We start from the raw sequence: 21220 nt of genomic DNA, 5'->3' as shown, positions 1-21220 counted from the left end.
GAACTTCAAGTGAGGATAGAATCGCACTCGGCTGTATGTCCTACATAGTTGAATAGCCTATTGACCCTCATATTCACTTAGGTGAGATACAGACTGATTCTACAGACAATGCCTCTTTCTGGACTATACTTCCATTGTGCAGTGGCATTGGAGGAACTGCATTCCAGTAAGAGGCATTGTTTGCAGGAACAAAGGGAAACCAAAACTGAATGTACAGGTACCTGAAGGCACATTGGTGTAGGACAAGCTGAGTTAGCATGTTATTCTTTATATGCAGCCAATTTCAGTGGCATTCCTTACCTTGAATACATTACTAATAGAGAACCAGTGAAGCTATATTTTACTGAGCTCTGTTTTTTGAGTTAAAAAAAAAACTGAAGCAAATTGTGCTATTTTCATTGCAGATATGTTTGAGTTTGATACGCTTATTACACTATTTGGCCCATTCTCCCCTTGGCTCAGTGACTTTGCTGGACTTTCGTCCTCGCCAATTTGTTATTGTTGATGGTGAATTAAAAGTGACGGACTTGGATGATGCCAGCATCAATGAAACACCCTGCTCAAGCAACAGTGATTGTTTTATGGAGTTTCCTGCCCGAAATTTCACCTTAACCTGCTCCTTGGAAGGTAGATGTCAAAGCATGAATGAGAAGCGGAATCTCTACAATGCATATAGGTAATTGCTTCTTTCACTGCTGAACGTGTCAGTAGAGCTCAGATTGCAACCACTGCCATTGTCAGAAACTGACTATTTGTCAATTTCATCACTATGCAAAATTGCTTTGAAACTGCATTCCACTTTGTAAAGATCTTGTGTAATTGACTTCGTTCTGTGGTTCTCAGAAGGGATAATATGTCCAAACACGATACAGTCTGATATGCACTCAGTGTTTATTATGACAAGGGAAGAAAAGCAATGAATAGTGAGAGAGTTTGCAATGATCCCAATGTTTTTACACAGTTCAGTCACGATTTAGACAACAACAAAAAAATGATCATATACGAGCAGCATTTCATACTAATCTTTACAGATGGATGTAGTTTGCTCCATTTAATTCATTTCTGAAGCATGCACTCTGCACAAACCAACATTTAGTCACTAACATGAGCACTGCTCTGAGGAAAATATGCAAGTTGGGATGTTACAGAACAAAAACCAGAACAAGATTCTGTGGGATCTGTGTGTAGAATTTCATTGCACATAACATGTAACGAGCAGGGTGGATAAGGGGGAACCAGTGGATGTGGTGTAGTTGGATTTCCAGAAGGCATTCGATAAGGTGCCACGTAAAAGGTTACTGTACAAGATAAAAGTTCACGGAGTTGGGGATGATATATTAACATGGATTGAAGATTGGCTAACTAACAGAAAACAGAGAGTCGGGATAAACGGGTAATTTTCCGGTTGACAAATCGTAACAAGTGGGGTTCTTCAGGGATCGGTGCTGGGGCCTCAACTATTTACAATCTATATTAATGACTTGGATAAAGGAACCGAGTGTAATGTAGCCAAGTTTACTGATGATACAAAGATGGGTGGGAAAGCAAATTGTGAGAAGGACACAAAAAATCTGCGAAGGGATATAGACAGGTTAAGTGAGTGGGCAAAAATTTGGCAGATGGAGTATAATGTAGGAAAATCTGAGGTTATCCACTTTGGCAGAAAAAATAGAAAAGCAAATTATAATTTAAATGGAGAAAAATTGCAAAGTGCTTCAGTACAGAGGGGCCTGGGGGTCCTTGTGCATGAAACACAAAAGAATAGTATGCAAGTACAAGTAATCAGAAAGGCAAATGGAATGTTGGCCTTTATTGCAAGGGAGATAGAGTATAAAAGCAGAGAAGTCCTGCTACAAATGTACAGGGTATTGGTGAGGCCACACCTGGAGTACTGCGTACAGTTTTCGTTTCTGTATTTAAGGAAGCATATACTTGCATTGGAGGCTGTTCAGAGAAGGTTCACTAGGTTGATTCTGGAGATGAGGGGGTTGACTTATGAAGATAGGTTGAGTAGGTTGGAACTATATTCATTGGAGTTCAGAAGAATGAGAGGTGATTTTATCGAAACATATAAGATAATGAGAGGGCTCAACAAGTTGGATGCAGAGAGGATATTTCCACTCATAGGGGAAACTAAAACTAGGGGGCATAGTCTCAGAATATGGGGCCGCCCATTTAAAATTGAGATGAGAAGGAATTTCTTCTCTGAGGGTTTTAAATCTGTGGAATTCTCTGCCCCAGAGAGCTGTGGAGGCTGGGTTATTGAATATATTTAAGGCAGAAATAGACAGATTTTTGAGCGATAAGGGAATAAAGGTTTATGGGGAGCGGGCAGGGAACTGGAACTGAGTCCATGATCAGATCAGCCATGATCTTATTAAATGGCGGAGCAGGCTCGAGGGGTCAAATGGCCTACACCTGCTCCTATCTCTTGTGTTCTTGTGTTGTGAGTTGAACTCGCATGTGACATGTAAAACATGGACATGTATGTTTTCTACCTTAGAAACTGCTGTCCAATGTTCTCACTTTCTTGCATTGCCACAAAACTGGAGTTGAAATGGCATGTGGTGAGTTTGAAGGGGGATGTGAGAATGGTTTCTGTTTCCAAAATTGATAATATTGATCAAAGGTCATATCTCCCTGTGCAACATTACTGAACAGTTTGGGAGAAATAGAAGTGTATGTAAGTCCATTAAACACTAATTTACCTTCTGACTAACTGAAGATACTGTGTTACACTGTAATGAACGCATTTTGCTGTTTTCCCAGTCATCTCTCATAATGTGTGACAGTGCCAGAGAATTGAACACATAATCTAGGCTGACACTTCAGTGCAGTACTGCGAGAATGTTGCATTGTTGGAGGTGCCACCTTTTGGATGAGATATTAAAACTGAGGCCCTGTTTGCCCTCTCAGATGGATATAAAAGATCCCACACTGTGATTCGAGAAGGAACAGGGAAGTTCTCCCAGTGTCTTGGCCAACATTTATCCCTCAACCAACACTTAAAGCAGATGATCTGGTCATTTACTGCATCGCTGTTTGTGGGAGCTTTCTGTGCACAAATTCGTTACTGCATTTCCCACATTACAACAGTGACTACAGTTCTCAAGTACTTCATTGGTTGTGAAGTGCTTTGAGACACTCTGAGGTTGTGAAAGGTGTTATATAAATGAAAGTCTTTTTCATTAATTTTTCTGTTGAAATCCTTGCACAGTGCTAAAGCATCTGCCAAGTGCAAATCAACTGGAATATGCTGAAGCCCAATTTAAAGACTAATCCTTGCTTCATTTGCTGTTTGTATTTTGACTATTCTTACTACATACCATCTCATCATAGGGTTGATTTTCAACTCCTACCTATCCTGGCCATTTCTTGCCTGAAAAACAAGTTGCTGGTAATTGAAAATAAGAGGAATGCCTTGACGAGATATAATTTTCAGGCGGGCCTGTAATGGAATGGGTGGAATGCTGCTTAAGTGTGCAAATTGGTGTGTTATACTGGTTGTAGAACCCTGACTGCATTTTTTCAGGTACAAATGGGTGGAGTGTGCACTTTGCCTCACACATGCGCTCTGGTTAGGCGTTATATGGCCTAAATAGTGGTCCTTAAAGAGACTGTTGGAGGCCGCTCACAAAATTGCTCAGCAAACCTTTAATTTGTTTAGTGGGGCCAGGAGGAGCAGAGTGCTTTCTGGGCCCACAAAAACTCTGTCCGGCTGCCCATGACAGTGTGGATCGGTTGCCCATTATAGAAAGCACCCAATTTATTTCCACTTTCAATGGAAATTGAACTCGAGTGGCTTGTATTGCAGTGCCTGACCCACAATGCCAGTTTAACAACCTGGGCGTCAGGTTGAAAATCTATACCCTTGTTTTTTCTCCTGCACATGCTCTTGTGAAACATAGCAAGGAGAGGATACTCTCAGCTTTGCTAACTTCTGTAATTGAATAAAGTGCAAAAATAATAGAAAACATATTGGGGGTGAAACGAGCGATAGCGAATTGGCAGCCCATTTTACACTCCGCCCGAGTGACTTCCACGGAAAAGAAAATTGGTCTGTTTAATAAACTGGCTGCTGATTCGGTATCGATCTTTTTGCTGTTTCACCTGAGACCAATTTTAACCCCACTTATTTCTAATATAACATTAACAGGGTATCTTTTGAGTAAGACTTATGAAGATGCTCAGTAAAATAATGAGGGTGAAATTCAACTTCGGTGGGGGCTCAAAACAATCTGTTGGGAATTGGCCATTTGTTATATACCTGCCTGATTTTCCTTTCCATTGATTTTATACCAGACATTTTGCACCTCTGCTGAAGTTGAATTTTACCCCAATGAATCTAAACTCACATCTGTGACCAAGTCTAAACCCTAGCTTTTAGCTAAAATTGATATCCTGTTAACGGGATGTAAGAATCATTGGTAACAAAAACACTAATCCATAGCAGAGCAACATTGGCAGGTGCCTGTAAGCAAGTTGGCTGACTGACCTTTGGACCGGAGATTGTTTCAGGTAAGCTGAGATCAGAAGCGGGAGTTGAAGAAAAATGATAAATCTCTTACCTATTAAAAAGATGCCTAATGCAGCTCAATACTTTCTCCCATTGCAGGTTCTTCTTTACCTACCTCTTGCCACACAGTGCCCCATCAAATCTACGGTCACTACTGGATACTGTAGTGAATGCTACAGGTATGATGAAATTCAAATGTTTATTACAACTGGCTTCATTCTGTCTGAAGGTTTCAATTTACATGATGTAAGTTTAGAAATAGTTTGACAAGTATGGCACCAGAATCCTGTTTATAATACAAAAGCAAAATACTATGGATGCTGGAATCTGGAATAAAAACAGAGAATGCTGGAAATCTCAGCAGGTCAGGCAGCATCTGTGGAGAGGAAGCAAAGTTAACGTTTCGGACCCAAAACCAGAATCCTGTTATTGCAATAGAGAGAGAGTGGAAAAAGCACAGCAGAGCCTGTGCAGGGAGAGCAGCGTGCTGGAGCTGGAGCCGGGGGTCCTTGGGTAGTGTCAGTATTCAATGGACAAATACGCAAGCTGCTCCGAGATTAATGCACTCACCTACATTGCGATCTCTGAAAACCAGGGAGAGAAGACCTGAGGAAGGGAGGGAGGGGGTCAGTAGGAATATGTGTGTATGTGTGTGTGTGCTAGGCCCATGCAGCAGAGCCTGGTCTCCAATCATCTTGGATTCCCTTGCCACTGGACCAAGATCTTGCTCCGTCAAGCCCATATGTTTAAAAGAGTTCATGCACAGGCATCTTTCACCCTTTAAAATTAAGTTTGGGACCTGACCCGCATTGGTCCCATCAGTCACCTAGAACTCACCTTAGTGTGGACGCAAGTCATCCTCGACTCCAGAGGACTGCCGAAGAAGAAGGTTGCAATAGTGTAGGATGAAAGCTGAAAGTAGCTAGAGAACTTATAACCAGATTGGCCTTCCCAATCCTGACGAAACAGTCAACTATATTAGATATGTTTAATTGATTTACACTTAATCACATGAACTATTTAACTGAATATATTTCTATGCACAAAAACAAACCACTTATTGCCATGAATATCGTATTGATTTGCCTTTAATGTAGAAAAAACTGTTCAAGGTGCTTCACAGAGGCATAAGGAAAAAATGGGCCCCAGGCCATAGGAGGGATTAGGAAAGGAGACCAAAAGTTTGGGCAAAGAGATGCATTTTAAGGAGGGTCGTAAAGGAGGAGAAGTTGGTGCAGTGGTGAAATGGTTAGGGAGATAATTCCAGAGTGTGGGGAACAGGCTGCTGAAGGCATGGCTGCCGATGGTGGGGTGAAGGGAGGGGGTGCACAAGAGGCTGGAGACAGAAGAGCGGAGAACTTGGGGATGGGGCTGGAGTTGTAGGGCTGGAAGAGGTTCCACAAATAGCCAGGGGTAAGGCTATGGAGGAGTTTAAACACAGACTGAGAATTTTAAAATTGAAGCATTGGAGACCAGTGGTTAACCCATGTCAATGAGGACACAATTTGTATCAGAGGCAAAAAGCAATGGCTGTCTGACAGAGAATATTATTCATATCTTTGGCTGGGACTATTTCAGTAGTGTGGGAGAGCCGAAACCTGATTTGAGGGATTGAGACAGGTCTGTATGGGCAGCAGAATTATTCAAGTAGAGAAATATAATCATTTGGAAATGAAAATACTTCATTGTTATATGTAGTTTTCTGAAAATTTCATTACAGAAAGAACAAATAAGGAGTTGTGATGAGAGATTGAGCCTCCAACCATTTCAATGGATATTTTACTGTTTATTTAATAAACTCACATCTTTCACATTTCAGAGAGCACTGTCCTTGTAATTGCCTTCAGCCGCAACTTTATGCAATTAAGACGATAGTGTAGCCTGCAATATGAGAGATGGATTGGAATAAGGAAGACTATCCTCACAGCAAGCACTGTACAAAGGGCTGCTCCCATTGTGTTTTATTGTTTCTATTGTCTGTATTTGAAAGCAAAGACAAAAGCAGAATTTGAGACTCATACCTCTTTCTTAAGTATCCAACTAGGGGATTAGGTGGTGGAACAATCCCACAGCTATACACGAACAAACTAGGGCTTCCATTTATAGCATGTACTACAGGGTTACATAGGAACAGAAGAATAGGACTGGACATGTGGAGATCAGAATGTAAAAATTATTGTAAATAAGTAGATTTTTGTATTGGTTATATAGGCTGATCAGGAAATTGCACCTGTTTTTTAAATAATGCTGCAGCTGGGCTTAAGTTGTTGCAGAAAAATGTTTTATAAAACTGAATAACTTTACCAAACTACGCAACTGTTCCACTTTAATTATCTCATCCAACATTAAATTAGCATTACTAAGAAGAGCAAGCATCCGCAAGTTCACAAAATAAGCTGGTTTGTAAGTTCTTCAAAAACCCAAACTCCTGTCCCAAGTTTTCTTTTATTCCTTTTAGGATGTGGGCATCGCTGGCAAGGCCACGTTTATTGCCCATCCCCAATTTCCTTTGAGAAGGTGGTGGTGAGCTGCCTTCTTGAACTGCTGCAGTCCTGTGGTGTAGGTACCCCCACAGTGCTGTTAGGGAGGGAGTTCCAGGACTTTGACCCAGTGACAATGAAGGAACGGCGATATATTTCTAAGTCTGGATGGTGCGTGACTTGGTGGGGAACTTGCAGGTGATGGTGTTCCCATGCGCCTGCTGCCCTTGTCCCTCTAGATGGTTGAGGTCGCTGGTTTGGGAGGTGCTGCCGAAGAAGCCATGGTGAGTTGCTGCACTGCACCTTATAGATGGTACACACTGCAGCCAGGGTGCGCCGGTGGTGGTGAATGTTGAAAGTGGTGGATGGGGTACAGGGTTACAGGATAATCCTACCCTTTTAACACATTGCAGGTGAGAGCTTTGGGCTTTACCAATCTATAAAGTTTGGGCCCTGTTTTAATTATATGATAAAATAAAACTTACCTATAGCTATTTATTGTCATTGAACTCTGTTTTTAGCTCCAAAGTGATTATATAACAAAAATATGCAACTTGCTACCTGTATAAACTCTAGTTCATTGGAAATGGTCCGTTCAGTACGTGGCTCCTGTGGATTAGATATAGTCTTTCTAGTGCTTATCAGTGCCTTGGTATTTCAAACAATACTTGCTTACTGCAAAACAGGTAAAAACTTGTTTTGTTCTTCACAATGTAGCCATAAATGCATCTTGTCACTAATGTCCTAACCTCCAGTGTGTGATGCCACAGCAAAAAGGAAAGATTGAGCCACTCCTTCCACTGGCACAAGCGTTGGTGCTTGGGTCCACTGAAAGTAATCATATTGTTCTCAGCCAGGTTTCAAGATGGAGGACCGTGGGATGTGCCATTATTGGGGTGAGAGAGAAGAATGCTGTATTCAATGGCTCATGCCACTGCGAGTGCATCCCCTGTTGGTTGACATAATAATAGATGTTAGTTGAGCCAGCTCAGCTCACCCCGCCTGAGAGACGGGTATGTGGTATCCAACTGCAACATGAAAAGGGGGTGGATGGGGACCAGACCTTTTTCTGTAGATTTTCATAATTGTGAAAAAGTAGACAGTGCTGTTGGATATAGTGCCCACGGTGCTGATCTCGCACTATACAACAAACATAATGAACGCATTCTGGAGATACAGTTCAGACAAATGCATTCCACTCCGTGCTAATTGTAAAATGGCTATTACGGACGCTACTGTCAGAAAAGAAGGATTTTAACTGTAATGGTGTTTGCCAACCGTAACTTCTGGTTTGTGACATTTCCCTTACGCTAATCTATTTAGTTGAAAATCATATAAAGCTGTAAACATCATATATGGTATTTTTTGCAATTACCTAGTTCCCCTATTTTCCTTCCTGTAGTCTGCTCCATATCATGTACCTTCACTACCTAAAGATATGGTCAAATGCCCATTTTACAGTTAGAATGTAAGGATTGCATGTGACTTGATAATCTAATGTTCTATTGCCCCTTCCCTCCTGTGGGGATGTGCCTGCATTCTGCTGGATACCTCCACACAAAGGCATGATTGAGATCAGCAACTTGCTGTCTGGGGAGTTGCAGAGAGAGCCTGCGTCCTAAGATCCTTTGTGCATTCACACTGCCCTGAACATCAGGTTTCTTCTTGTTTTTTTAATTGAGAAGCCGAGATGAAGGACTAAGGCCTATGGTGCAAGAATGAGAAGAATAGAAACGAAGACAATGGATATCAGAAAGTAGTGGTTAAGTGACTCTTAAGTTTGGATTTTAAAAGCTTGAGGATTGTATGGTTTGTAGGAGGAGAAAAAGACTGGTGTTCCACAGTTCTTAAGGCCCCGTGGAAGAATAAAAGAGTTAGACATACAGTACAATGAATACAATGTGTACTGAGTTCAACACAGTGTGAATGTAGGGGGTCGAAAGACGAACAAGAGAAAACTGTTTAGAGCAGCGCTGACCATAGTCGTGTTGAGAAGCTAAAATGGGCAGAGAAAGTGACATTGTGCTCAAGTGATTGAAAGAGACAAGAAAGCATTTAACTGAAACATTGTTTGTTTTGCAGGGGAGTTACGCTGGGGGATAGACGAGACCCTGACTCAGCTAGAGGAAGTTCTGTACCTGTTCAAGAGCGGTTTATATCTGCAGAATGTCACACGAAGTCGAACCTCGGGTAAGACAGCCTCAAATACTTGAACTGCAAGACTGCCAAACCTCCAAACATGCTGTGTACTGTTTGAGCATCAGGTTAAATGGAGGGGGCAGGGGAACTTGATTCATCACAGATTGTGTCATTGATCCAAATGTTCAAAGTAGTGTGATGAAAGAGTCTGTGGTTTGAGCTGTATGAAAGCAGAGTGTATAAAGAAAGATAATTATAAAGCAATGGCCACATATTTTAACCCTGGCATGTGTTTAGGTGGGGCTACATTACATGTGTGTTTGGCCCTCTGCTATGGATAGCTTACAAAATGTAACTTTTATTTTATTGCACAGCAGTCCATGTAAAGTAATTTTATTTGATTGTTGGCGTGAAAACAAAAAACAGCTTGAGACTTTTGAGACTTTGGCTTGTTTCAGTGCCAAAATCTGTAACATTTTTCAAGAGAATATTTTCATTTAGGTATGGTTTACTCCATGCCCCTTTTCACTGGGGTGGGGGGGGGGAGTGGGGGGTGCTAGATCAGCACATTTTTTCTGTGTGTGCATGAAACAACTTGTTGAACATCAAAATTGCCAGGAGTAGAATCTGTCCCTTTACAATAAGGGAAGAAAAAGCAGAATTTGAATTGCCCTCCTCCAGGGTTTTAGCCTTGGCTCGGTGGTAGAATTCTTGCCTTAGTCAGAAGGTTGTGGGTTCAAGTCCCACTTTGGAGAAATGAACACAAAAATACAGGCTGATGCTCCATGGAGTACTGAGGGAGTGCTGCACTGTCATAGGTGCCGTCTTTCAGATGAGACGTTAAATTGAGGCCGTGTCTGCCCTCTCAGGTGGATATAAAAGATCCCATGGCACTGTTTTGAAGAAGAGCAGAGGAGTTATCCCTAGTGTCCTGGCCAATAGTTATCTCTCAATCAACATAACAAAAACAGATTATCTGGTCATCATCTCATTTCTGCTTGTGGGAGCTTGCTGCACGCAAATTAATTTCTGCGTTTCCTGCATTACAACAGTGAATAACAACACTTCAAAAGAAAGTACTTCATTGACGGTAAAGCGCTTTGAGACATCCTGAGGTCGTGAAAAACGCTTTATAATTGCAAGTCTTTCCTTTTTTCCTTTGACCTGAAGAATGGCAGAAGCTTGGGAGCAGATTTCTTACTCACCCCTTTCATCTGTGAGCATATGTGTGTACTCACGTGGATGTATGCGCGTGCGTGCAGTGCGGAGGTGAAACAAAGAGGTACAAAAATAGCCTTAATAAGAAAGTTGAAATAAAGTTTAAGTGCTTATATACAGTGCTAATCTGACACGTGAACACTTCACATCCATATATTGTTCTACAACAGGGTATTTACAGATTCATTGAAAACCCAATTCTAGCTTCGCACAGCTGGTGCTCAAATTATAGGTTGCTTCCATCAATCAGAGACTTTCCAACTGCTGTGCTTTCAAGTTACTTTTATTTTTAGTTAAAAAATAATGTGGTTGGCATATTAGTTTTTTGGATTAATCGAATGTAAACAAATAAGTTTCTCTTTTTAGTCGTAAGTCGAATCATTCTGTAGTTGAGAAGGTGTATCTCTTTAAGATGCTGGTGTGATTCTTTATACTGTAGTGAACATGATACATGTATCGCTAAATCTTATAAAAATGGTACATCTAGCACATATTTCCTGTCTGTCACACTTCTAAGTTGCACTTCAACTTCTGTGTCACACTTTATAGGAAACTTTAAATATAGGAAATAGCAGTACAAAGATTCACACGAGCATCTTAAAAAGATACACCTTCTCAACTCGAGAATGCTTCGACTTACGACTAAAAAGAGAAACTTATTTGTTCACATTTGATTCATCAAACAACTAATATGACAACCAAATTATTTTTTAAATTAAAAAAAAGTATGCAGCTACCTGTTTTTTTAAACAATAACAGTCTTTTAATTACACTTTGAATGAGCTCAGTATTTACTTAATCACAGGTAGATTTTTGTTGCTTTGAAAGGGACATAGGCCCTCAGCAGGAGAATAATACATTGGGGAAAAATTCAACTTACAGCTCTCTCTGTTTTTCCAGTGCATAAACAAGCATTTGATCTCCAAATTTGTCTGTCATGCCAAAACTTCACCAAAAGAGCCCTAGATGCCATATAGGCTCGAGTAACTTTTAGTCATTCAGGCATTATGCTACTTAAATATGCAAATTGGGCTTGTAAAGAAAGAAAGACTTGCATTTATAAAGGGCCTTTTACGACCTCCGGATGTCCCAAAGAACCTATAAGAAACACGGCACTAGTTTGCGTACAGCTAGGTCCCACAAACAACAATGTAATAATCGTCTTCGAATAGTGCCATGGGATCTTTCACGTCCACCTGAGAGGGCAGAAGGGGGTCTCAGTTTAACGTCTCATCTGAAAGACGGCACCTCCGACAGTGTTGCACTCCCTCGGTACTGTATTAGAGTGTCAGCCGAGATTTTGTGCTAAATTCTCTGGAGTGGGACTTGAACCCACAACCTTCTGACTCCGAGGAGAGATTGGTACCCACAGAGCCACAGCTGACACAGCTGTTGTAAGACGGCAAATGCGAAAGTCAGGTTAAAAAATGGGTGGAGCTTGCATAATAGTACCAGGCGTTGAGTGGCCTTAGAGGAACTGGAGGCCGCGCAAAAAAAAAAGGGACAGGAAATTTTAAGTTTTTATTTTTGTGGGCCCGCTAAAATTAGGCATACTCCTGCTGGGATCACCAGAAACTCTGGTCCTTTGCTGGCTCGTTCGATTTCCTCCCCCTCCCCCAGGATAGCCTCCTTGCCCTTTGCAGACCCAGCTTGCCGGCTGATTTCCAGCACTGCCTGACCTGCGAGCTGCAGCAGGGCACCTATTTGCCATCTACAGCTCGCCGTTGGCCAAATGATGTCCAAAGCCAAATTTGGCACAGGCCTCAGGCCTGCAAGGACCAACATACAGAACCGTTGCTCCGCAGACTTTGCGCCTTGTTTTGGGCAGAAGTGAAATTTATTACTCATTGTATTTACATGGATCAATGTGCCTGCCTTTATAAAACAGCACATCCAGTGATTTACCCTGAGCAGCACTACAGGAAATGTGTTCAAGTTAAATAAAAACTGTAATGCAGGAACTTCATAGCAGGTTTGGGAGCACCAGAAGGAGAAAAGATAGCTTAACCTTTTGGGAAGGACCCTTTATTAGAAACGATCCCTTTCTCTTTCTGTCATTCCTGTTAGCTCCACTGTGTGGAATATTACTTTTTCTAATCAAAATCAATCAAGTGTAATGATTCAGATTGTCTTTCCCATATATTCCAGAGCTATTACATTCTTTGACTGTTTGATGTTGTAATGTTCAAATCTCTCACATTCTATCACTTAGTACCATTCATACAAATAGCATAAAAATAAAAATACTTGGCTATTGTAAAGAAGAATTCTGAACAGATTTGGATTGTGGGCAGGCCCTAAGCCTACTGCAGTCAAGTTGTCCAGTCTTTCTGGCTGGTTGGCGGTTGTTTGATTTGAAATGGGCGTCTGTCGCTTACCGCTTCACTGCAGCTGTATAGCAGAGGGAGACGAGTGATGATTGATTGCAGAGTTCAGAGTGGGGAATAGAAAGGACAGAAAAGCCATTCATTGTCAAACAGAACTGAAATAGCTCCAGATTCTCTGTAGTTACCTTGCTTCATAATTAGCATGAAAAGCTGCACAGGTGTTCCGATGACTTTCTAATTCTCTGATATCCGTCATGCTCCCCGCTGACTGATGCCTGTCATCACATTAAATTTATTTTCAGCATCACAATCAATATAACAAACATTCCTTTGTCGAGAAAGTGCCAGGAAGGTTATGGTTTCTCTGGTGGTAGTTGATCCCAGTTTAAGTGGGAACACACTGTTGAGGTAATGTGGATTAACTGTTGTGTTGTTTTAATTTAAAAAGTTGATGAGAGATGCACTAGGTCTAGGAAAGAGAGACTTTAGGAACAGCAGGAAAGTTATGATCAGCTTTTCTCTGTCCTTCTTTTGTTCAGTCTGTGTTCAATCTGACACACTCTATCTTCCTCCCTTTCTCTCTGTTTATCATATCCTGCGGCCGAAATTCAGGGTCCCAGAAAGACCCGTTACTGTCCGTTTGCAGCGGCCATGCGTCGGAATCCCATGGCCGCTGCTTTGTGGTCAACTGGCCGCCATGACCCAAATTCAGGTCAGGGATTTTTCGGCCTGGACCTGATACTGCCCCGATGCCGATGACTGCTGCAAGCGCGTCATCAAAACACACACCGCTGCTCTCCCTCACCTGAAAAATGCACCGACCGAAGTTCAGGTGAAAAAATCGATGTCCCGCCGTGCGGTGCCCTTATTTGCTGTCGGTGCACCTTATCCGGAGTGTGTGCGGCCCGGCAGCGTGACAGCTATCAAGGGAGGGCCCCCTGCTGCGGCCGCCATGTATTTATTTTTGCCGACCGACTTCCCGATCGGCCGGCAAGGTAGTGTCCCCGGTTCAACTGGGCCGCCAGTGGGCAGCCTGGCACCCCCTCTTGGGTGCCAGGATGCTGGCCCGGCTGAAACCCTCCCTGGTGGCCCAGTGGCCGAAGATTTAAAATGACTGATTCTCTCCCCTTTAACAGAGGGGAGAGAACGTGGTGATGCACACACGTCACCACCGCTCCACCGCTGAGTGACAATGGCGGAGTCCCGACCCCGACCCAAATTCAGCCTCTCGGCCTGCCTTCCTGTCGATCTCCCACCCCCACTATGAAAACATTTCAAAGTCTTGAACATCGATCATACGGCCGCATCATGAATCCCTGCGATAAAAGCAGGTAAAAACTCATAGGTGCGCCAGCTTTCTTGCGCAAGTTAATTTCGGCCCCACCATCTCTTCCTCCCTGCCTGACTCTCAATTTGTTTTTTGTACTCTTTCTCCTTCTTTCTTTCTGCCTCTCTTTCTCACTGCCTATCACCCTCATGTCTTTCCTTCCCTGTCTGCCTGTCATATTGTTTCTCCTTTCTTTCTCTCTTTCCCCATCTTTCTCTCACACCTTGAGGCCATGGCACACTGGTGTAGGGCCCTGAAAACCCTGCCGAGCTTGCAATGTGCCCGCCCCTTTTAACGGAAGGGGAGGGCCCTTGGAACGCATCAGCACTATGTAGAGAGGCTGCATAGCGCTCCGACATTCATCTGGGTAACGCCCCCAAGCCGGCCCCGACAGGAAGTGGAGCCCCCGATATGTGTTCCACTTCCTCTCGAGGGCGGTAAGCCCAATTTCGCTTCCAGGGCGGGACTTTAGCGCCGGGCGCAGAATGTCCGGCCCGGCAAAGGTTAACGCCCGCAAATGGGGCGATACACAATTTCGGCCCCCTTATCTCTCCCTTCCTAATCTACCTCTTGCAATCTTCTCTCCTTTTTTATTTCCCTTGATCATACCCTTTCTCTTTCGTGCCTTTTCAGTTTCTATCTTTCTTTATCTTTTGCTCTCTCCATCTTGCCCAACTTTCAGCTGTGTGATTCCCATGAGCTGCTGTAATATTTTTTATGATATGTGGCATTGGGTACCAAGATAATGTGAATTTCTCTAAATTGCCAAGTGGTTTAGTGTGCAGGAGTGCTCCTCCAGGCTCCACAAGGAAAGCTTAGGCTCCTCACCACCCCCGGCTTCCCTACTCTGACTGCATGGCCCTCCAGACGCCATTCCTAACCACTTACCTGACCACTGGGGACTGTTCCTTTGGGCCCTTGATTGCGGCGCGCTGCCAACCGCAATCCTACAACCACCTGCCGACCAGCTCGCACTTCCTGCCAGGTTCGGGCACAGGTCTGACGAGGCCCATGCACATGAGGCGGTTTTCTGTCTGCCTCAGCCCAACTCCCGCCAGTAGTTAAAATTCAGACTAGGGTCTCACGAAGAAGCTAATACTGCATTCTGCCATCAATTGAACATTGACCAAGTGGTGAGGGAATAACACACTTAATAATTCTGCTGCAGCAAGAGGTTTTCCATCCCTCCCCCCACCTCAGGATTAACTCCAATGCCTGGCAGAAATGTGGTCTGTGCCCACCTCGCAAGTGAGCTGACCCCAGACAATCAGTCAGTGGTATCCAGTCCCACCGCACTACTGCTGGCGTAGCCACCAAGTGGAAGATCTAGGCTGTATCTCCCTCCCCTCTGAGCTAGTGAGTGTCAGGTGGGAAAGAGGATAAACCTTAAAAAAAGGAACAAAAACAAATTTATACATTCAATAGATGAACATCAGAAATAAAATCTACAGAGAGAATGCCCACAACTACTCTCACAAGGTGCCAAAAAGATGTTTTCACTCATCACAAAGCTTCTACAGTGCAGTAACCTACAATGCTGCACTAGTATGGAAGAGCAGCTTATGTAATAACTGTGTTTGCACAGACACAGATAGGGACTTGAAAAATACACTACGTATACAATTAGCTACACGGAATGGGATGCAGCTTCCGTCTGGGAGATTGGATCCCACAATATGTGCCTTCTGTTTTGGAGATTTGATCCCACAATGTGTGTCTTCTGTTTTCGAGACTGGATCCCACAGTGTGTGCTTTCTGTGTGTGAAGTGCATCAGTCACATTACAAGAATTAACTAAACTTGGCATATCATCCAGAACCTTGTTGGAAGCTATGTGTTGAGAAGGAAGACATAAGGGTAGATTTTTATCTTCACCACCTGGGCAGTAATATGGCAGAGTAGATTGCCCAGCCATTATAGAACCCACCTTTTCTTCATCCCATTGAAATCAATGGGTTTTCTAATGGTCGGGCAATCCACCCGCCAGGTTACCGCTCAGACAGTGAAGGTGAAAATCAACCCTGTACTTCCTATGAAGAAAAGATAAGAAGAAAATTGAGATTTGAACATACAGATTGTGAAGACTTTGCAATGTCTTATGTTAATAAAATGGTGTTTAGCGTAATTCATATCTGTTCTCTGAGGTTTCATATACTTAGCTTTAAACAAGGTGGGTTTTTTTCCTCCTTTTTGTGGGTAGGAGCCTAAATAGCCTGCTTAAATGTTATTTTGTTGCAGCTGTACTCCTGGTACCATAGTGTATTTGCAGGTGATAACTGGGGAAAGACTGGCACTTTTCCAACCAGGATCTGCACTAAGCAATAAATCACAAGCCGACTGCTGTCAGTAGAGTAAGTGGTCATTAGGGCTGATTAAATTCAGCTTCAGGGGTCCTTCAGACAAGCTGAATAAAGAGACCACAATCTATTGCACCTATTACACGGCATTAAAACTGTAAAATGAGTTTGTTTGACCCTACAGGCTTTTGGGATATGGGTTTATTGAGAATGTATATACGACTGAGTTATTACTGGTGAATTGTGCCTGTTGTAATCGGTTTTGTGTTTTTTAGCTATATGTATTCACAGTAACTTGCCTGGAGACAAACTATAACAGATCATTTTGTACTCACCAAGACTATTTACAAGTGATGTATGGTATTCATTCTGTGAAAGAAGCATACCTGTCAAGTTAATTCAACTCAAACAACAGATTAATTGAGAGTGGACATTATTTTCAAACATGTTTTTTTTTAACAATTTTAAAAGAAAAACAATGACCAATTCGGAAAGTGATCTGGTTAGACCAAAGAATTGATTTAACAACAATACAAACATTCAGTCACCTTTGCAGCATACATCCATCTACCATTAAAAGCGATAGATAGAAGTATTAAGGCTGTCACAGAGTATCTGCTGGCTAGTGTAAACTTTACTCCAGTAGAGACCTGGGGGAAATGTGCACAAGTCATTGAAGGTGGCAGGGCAGGTTGAGAAATCAGTTAAAAAAGCATATGGGATCCTGGGCTTTATGAATCAAAGCATAGAGTACAAAAGCAAGGCAATTATGATGAACCTTTATAAAACACTGGTCTGACCTCAACTGGAGTGTTGTGTCCAATTTTGGGCATCACACTTTAGGAAGGATGTAAAGGCCTTAGAGAGGGTGCAGAAAAGATTAACGAGAATGGTTCCAGGGATGAGGGACTTCAGTTATGGATAGACTGGAGAAGCTGGGGTTGTTCTCCTTAGAGCAGAGAAGGTTGAGAGGAGATTTGATAGAGGTGTTCAAAATCATGAAGGTCCAGATATAGTAGATAGAGAGAAACTGTTCCCATTGGCAGAAGGGTCAAGAGCCAGACGACGCAGATTTAAGGTGATTGGCAGAAGAACCAAAGGCAACACGAGGAAAAACTTTTTTACGCATCTGGAATGCACTGTCTGAGAGGGTGGTGGAGGCAGATTCAATTGTGGCTTTCAAAAGGGAGTTGGATAAGTACCTGAAGGAATGTTTTTTTGCAGGATTACGATGAAAGGGCGAGGGACTGGGACTAGCTGAAGTGCTCTTGCAGAGAGCCGGCACAGGCTCAATGGGCTGAATGGCCTCCTTCTGTGCTGTAACCATTCTATATTTCTATGATTCTAGTTGTTTCTTCCAATTTTCTCTCCTTTTCTTTTGCAGCTCTTGCTGGGGTACGGTTCCATGGGAACATGCAGACCTCTGGTACATGACCCAAGTTGCCATGCTTCATGTGCGAGCCTAGATTGTGCATGCGCAGATTGCCTGACTGTGAGATGAATCACAGTTGAACCCAAACCCGACTTGGTCCAATATGCAGCAACTCTGCCTGATTATTTTCATCCTCTCTAGCGCAGGGGCATTGAGGGCAACTGTGCCGCTCTCACTAATACCCCAGCTGAGATCAGCTAATCCAGCACACACTAGGAATCAAACTTCGGATCTTCCTGGTTGGCAGGCTCAATCCCACACTGGGCAGTGCATTTATCAGTTGGGCATCTGGGTGGAAGTCTATTTTTTCTAAAGCAAAGGATTGACTCTTCATAATTTTTAAAATTGGCATAATCAGGTGGAAGTTAGATGCTTCCGCACAGGAGGGAAGGGAAATCAGTATGAGAGTCAATACACTCATCCATCTCCTATTGGCTACGCAGATTGGCAGAGACCTATGAGCAGGCCACCTTTCTGGCCAAAGTTGGTGTGTGGCCCATGGAACCAAGGGAAAAAGAGAGCAGTATGTAATGTTGAAAAAAGAAGGGTTCCATGAAAAAATCTGTACTATTATCAAAAATTGTCCTTCTTTAATAATATTTAAAAAATATAAAGAAAAAAAGATTTGTATTTATATAGCACCTTTCACGACCACCGGACATCCCAAAGCGCTTTACAGCCAATGAAGTACTTTTGAAGTGCAGTTACTGTTGTAATGTGGCCAATTTGCACTCAGAAAGCTCCCACAAACAACAATGTGATCATGACCAGATAATCTGTTTTTGTTATGTTGATTGAGAGATAAATATTGGCCAGGACACTGGGGATAACTCCCCTGTTCTTCGAAATAGTACCATGGGATCTTTTACGTCTACCTGAGAGAGCAGACGGGGATTCGGTTTAACATCTCATCCAAAATACAGCACCTCCGACAGTGCATCCGCTCCCTCAGCACTGCACTGGAGTGTCAGCCTAGATTTTTGTGCTCAAGTCTGTGGACTGGAACTTGAACCCACAATCTTTTGACTCAGAGGCGAGGGTGCTAGCCACTGAGCACACTGGCTGACACAAAAATGCATAAAATAAAAAATCTTTATGGCTGGAGCCCAATCTTCCAAATAAAACATAAATACAAATCTACAAATTGTAAGCTAACAATTGAGAGCAAAGCCAGGTTTTAGGGCCCATATTAATGAGGCTGCAGCGTGCAAGTTGTAATACTTGTCACTTAAAATGAAAGTTCAAAGTACAAGATGAAAAAGAACTGAATAAAAGGAAGTGCCCAGATCACCAAGACAGTTCAACATTAGAAATGACAAAAATCACCCAGGGGTAGCTGCCAGGAAATATTACCGCAGGCTACAATTTTAAACTGCTTAAGTCTTGTCTGGGAAACGGGCCGTCTGGAGGGAGGGAAACATCAAACGGTCTGATTAAATGGCATTCTATCCAGTCTCACAAAAAGCACTGTCATCAACACTCAAATTATATTTTTAAAGATAACTGATTTAATTTATTTCACAAATGTTGATTATATTTTTAATGCAACTTACCGCAGCATATGTAGGCGCACATTTAAATGCACTGCGAGAGATGAAAATGTGTGAATTTATTGCCGTGCCTATCTGGTGATGGACATGTATTTATTACTTTAAAAGACCATTAGGCTGTAAATCAACCATAACCTTGCCTTTTGTACTATGATTTACTACTGTGAGCCTTCAAATTTTATTGAAACTTTTCGGGTGAAGGCCTCTCTTGGCAGGACGCAGGACTGAACTCGACCAAGCCTCAATAAAATCTAGCTGTTTTAAAGCAATGGGATGTCTCCAATGGAGGTGGCTAAGAGTTGAGAACAGCTGGTTGAGAGCGTGCTTGGATTTTTGATAAATTGAAGTTTGTTGTACAATGTTGCTCACAGGAAATCTTTACTCTCAATGAGCCCAAATTTGGCCCTCCATTTTTTTCGGCACACTTATGTGAGGTGCGCTGACTTTCCACACTCAAAACGGCGCCGAAAAGATATCGCCATATTCTCCCCGCTCTATCGACTGTCCTTGTGCTTGGCACGGTTACAGTGGGTGGGGGGTGGGGGGGGCGGAGCTAGGGCCCTGCGTTCAAAAGAGTGCCGGCAGCTCAACACGTGCGCACTGGAGGTTTCGCGCTTGCGCAGTAGCTCCTCTGCAGCATGGGACCCGATGTGTCGCCCCCGAAGCCAGGCCGAGTGGCATCACGACGCGCGCCGGGCTGCTGCACATCAAGGTGGGAGTCCTGCACCTATCCCCAGCAGAATGTCCTCCCGCACCGAGGTAGGACTTGAGTTTAATTTTTTATTTATTGATGACTGTGCTTTTTAGTGAGGAGAGTTTTGATAGGGGAGGAGGAGGAGGGGGGGAAAGAGTGTTTTGATTGGAGGGGGGGGGGAGGGTAATGTTTTGATCCGGGGAGGAGAATGTTTTGATCGGAGGGGGGGAGTTTTGATGGTGGGGGTGGAAGTTTTGATGGGGTGGGGGGAGAGGAGGAGAGTTTTGAGAGGGAGGGGAGGGGGAGGGGGGGGAGAAAGAGTATTTAGACCGGGGGGCGGGTGGGGATGGAGTCAGCAGTCCTCCGAGAGAGGAGTCCACCAATCCCTCGGAGTTGACTCCTGCAGCCTCCATGTTCTGTGAGCCCAGCCTGCTGTGTGTTGTGTGTGGCCAGTTCCCTGTGCTCGCTCTCTCTCTCTCTCTCTCTCTCTCGCTCGGGCATCCCACCCACCCGCACCTATCCCCAAGTTAAGAAGGTAAGACTTAATTTTTATTTATTTATCTTTTATTTATTATTGATGGTTTTTATGCTTCTTGAGTGTTGTGGTGAAGGTGTTTAGTGCTTTGCAAGGTCCTCTCCGCTTCCCTTCTGCCCCCCCCCCCCCCCTGGCTACCTGCGCTGATTTCTTAACACTCCGCAAGGGTTTTCTGTGCCGCCACAAGAGGCCACATACACTGGCCTAAGTTAGTTTGGAGCAACTATTAGCTGTTCAAACTGGCTTACATGGCCAAAACAGGCGTAGGTGGCTGGTAACGCCCCCTTTTGAAAAAAAAAACTAAAATTAAAAAAAAATCCTAACTAATTCACTTACACTGGCGCAAATTAAATGTGCAGAATGGGGATTTCTAAGATACTCCAGAAAAATCAAGTTGCTACAAAAAAAAGGTGCAACTCCTGGGCAAATTTAGGCCTTTTATCTGAGATCAACCAGTTATGCTGACTGCTTTGAAAGGCTGTGAAAGATAGGGAGTAGCAGCTGACTTGGCGGGAGTGGGGAGGTGGGCAGGGTTTGGCACAGAGATGAACAGAAGCTCACAACACAAGCATACCTTTCGCATACCTGCATGATTTGCTGTAGGAAGTCCCCCTCTTATAGGAGCTTTAGCAGGTGTCTCTGATCATTGCCAAACACGTCTTGGCTCGCATCCAGAATCATCCATATTTAAAGCATAAAGATTTAT

The 21220-nt window shown here is 43.2% G+C and overlaps 1 protein-coding gene and 1 long non-coding RNA gene across 3 annotated transcripts in view; one reads left to right on the top strand and one right to left on the bottom strand.

Annotated features, from left to right (window-relative positions):
* pkdcca (protein kinase domain containing, cytoplasmic a) overlaps positions 1–21220 on the top strand; it is a 53537-nt gene that overhangs the window by 15647 nt on the left and 16670 nt on the right. Inside the window, exons 3-5 of the mRNA XM_070889386.1 lie at positions 405–676; positions 4616–4695; positions 9079–9186. Coding sequence (XP_070745487.1) covers positions 405–676; positions 4616–4695; positions 9079–9186 — 460 coding nt within the window. The remainder of the gene's footprint in view (positions 1–404; positions 677–4615; positions 4696–9078; positions 9187–21220) is intronic.
* LOC139273069 (uncharacterized) lies at positions 12262–19793 on the bottom strand. Of its 2 annotated transcripts, XR_011595006.1 has the most exons (4): positions 19289–19793; positions 16639–16672; positions 12866–12955; positions 12262–12744 (listed from the first exon to the last, which is right to left on the bottom strand). It is a non-coding gene; the product is annotated as an uncharacterized lncRNA (long non-coding RNA). The 2 variants fall into 2 exon arrangements; XR_011595005.1 differs by having other exon boundaries at positions 12262–12955.

The sequence above is a fragment of the Pristiophorus japonicus genome, chromosome 9, assembly GCF_044704955.1.
Source record: "Pristiophorus japonicus isolate sPriJap1 chromosome 9, sPriJap1.hap1, whole genome shotgun sequence".
Classification (NCBI taxonomy): Eukaryota; Metazoa; Chordata; class Chondrichthyes; family Pristiophoridae; genus Pristiophorus; species Pristiophorus japonicus.
The sequence above is the reverse complement of the archived record's forward strand: the minus strand, read 5'-3'. Positions and strand labels throughout refer to the sequence as shown.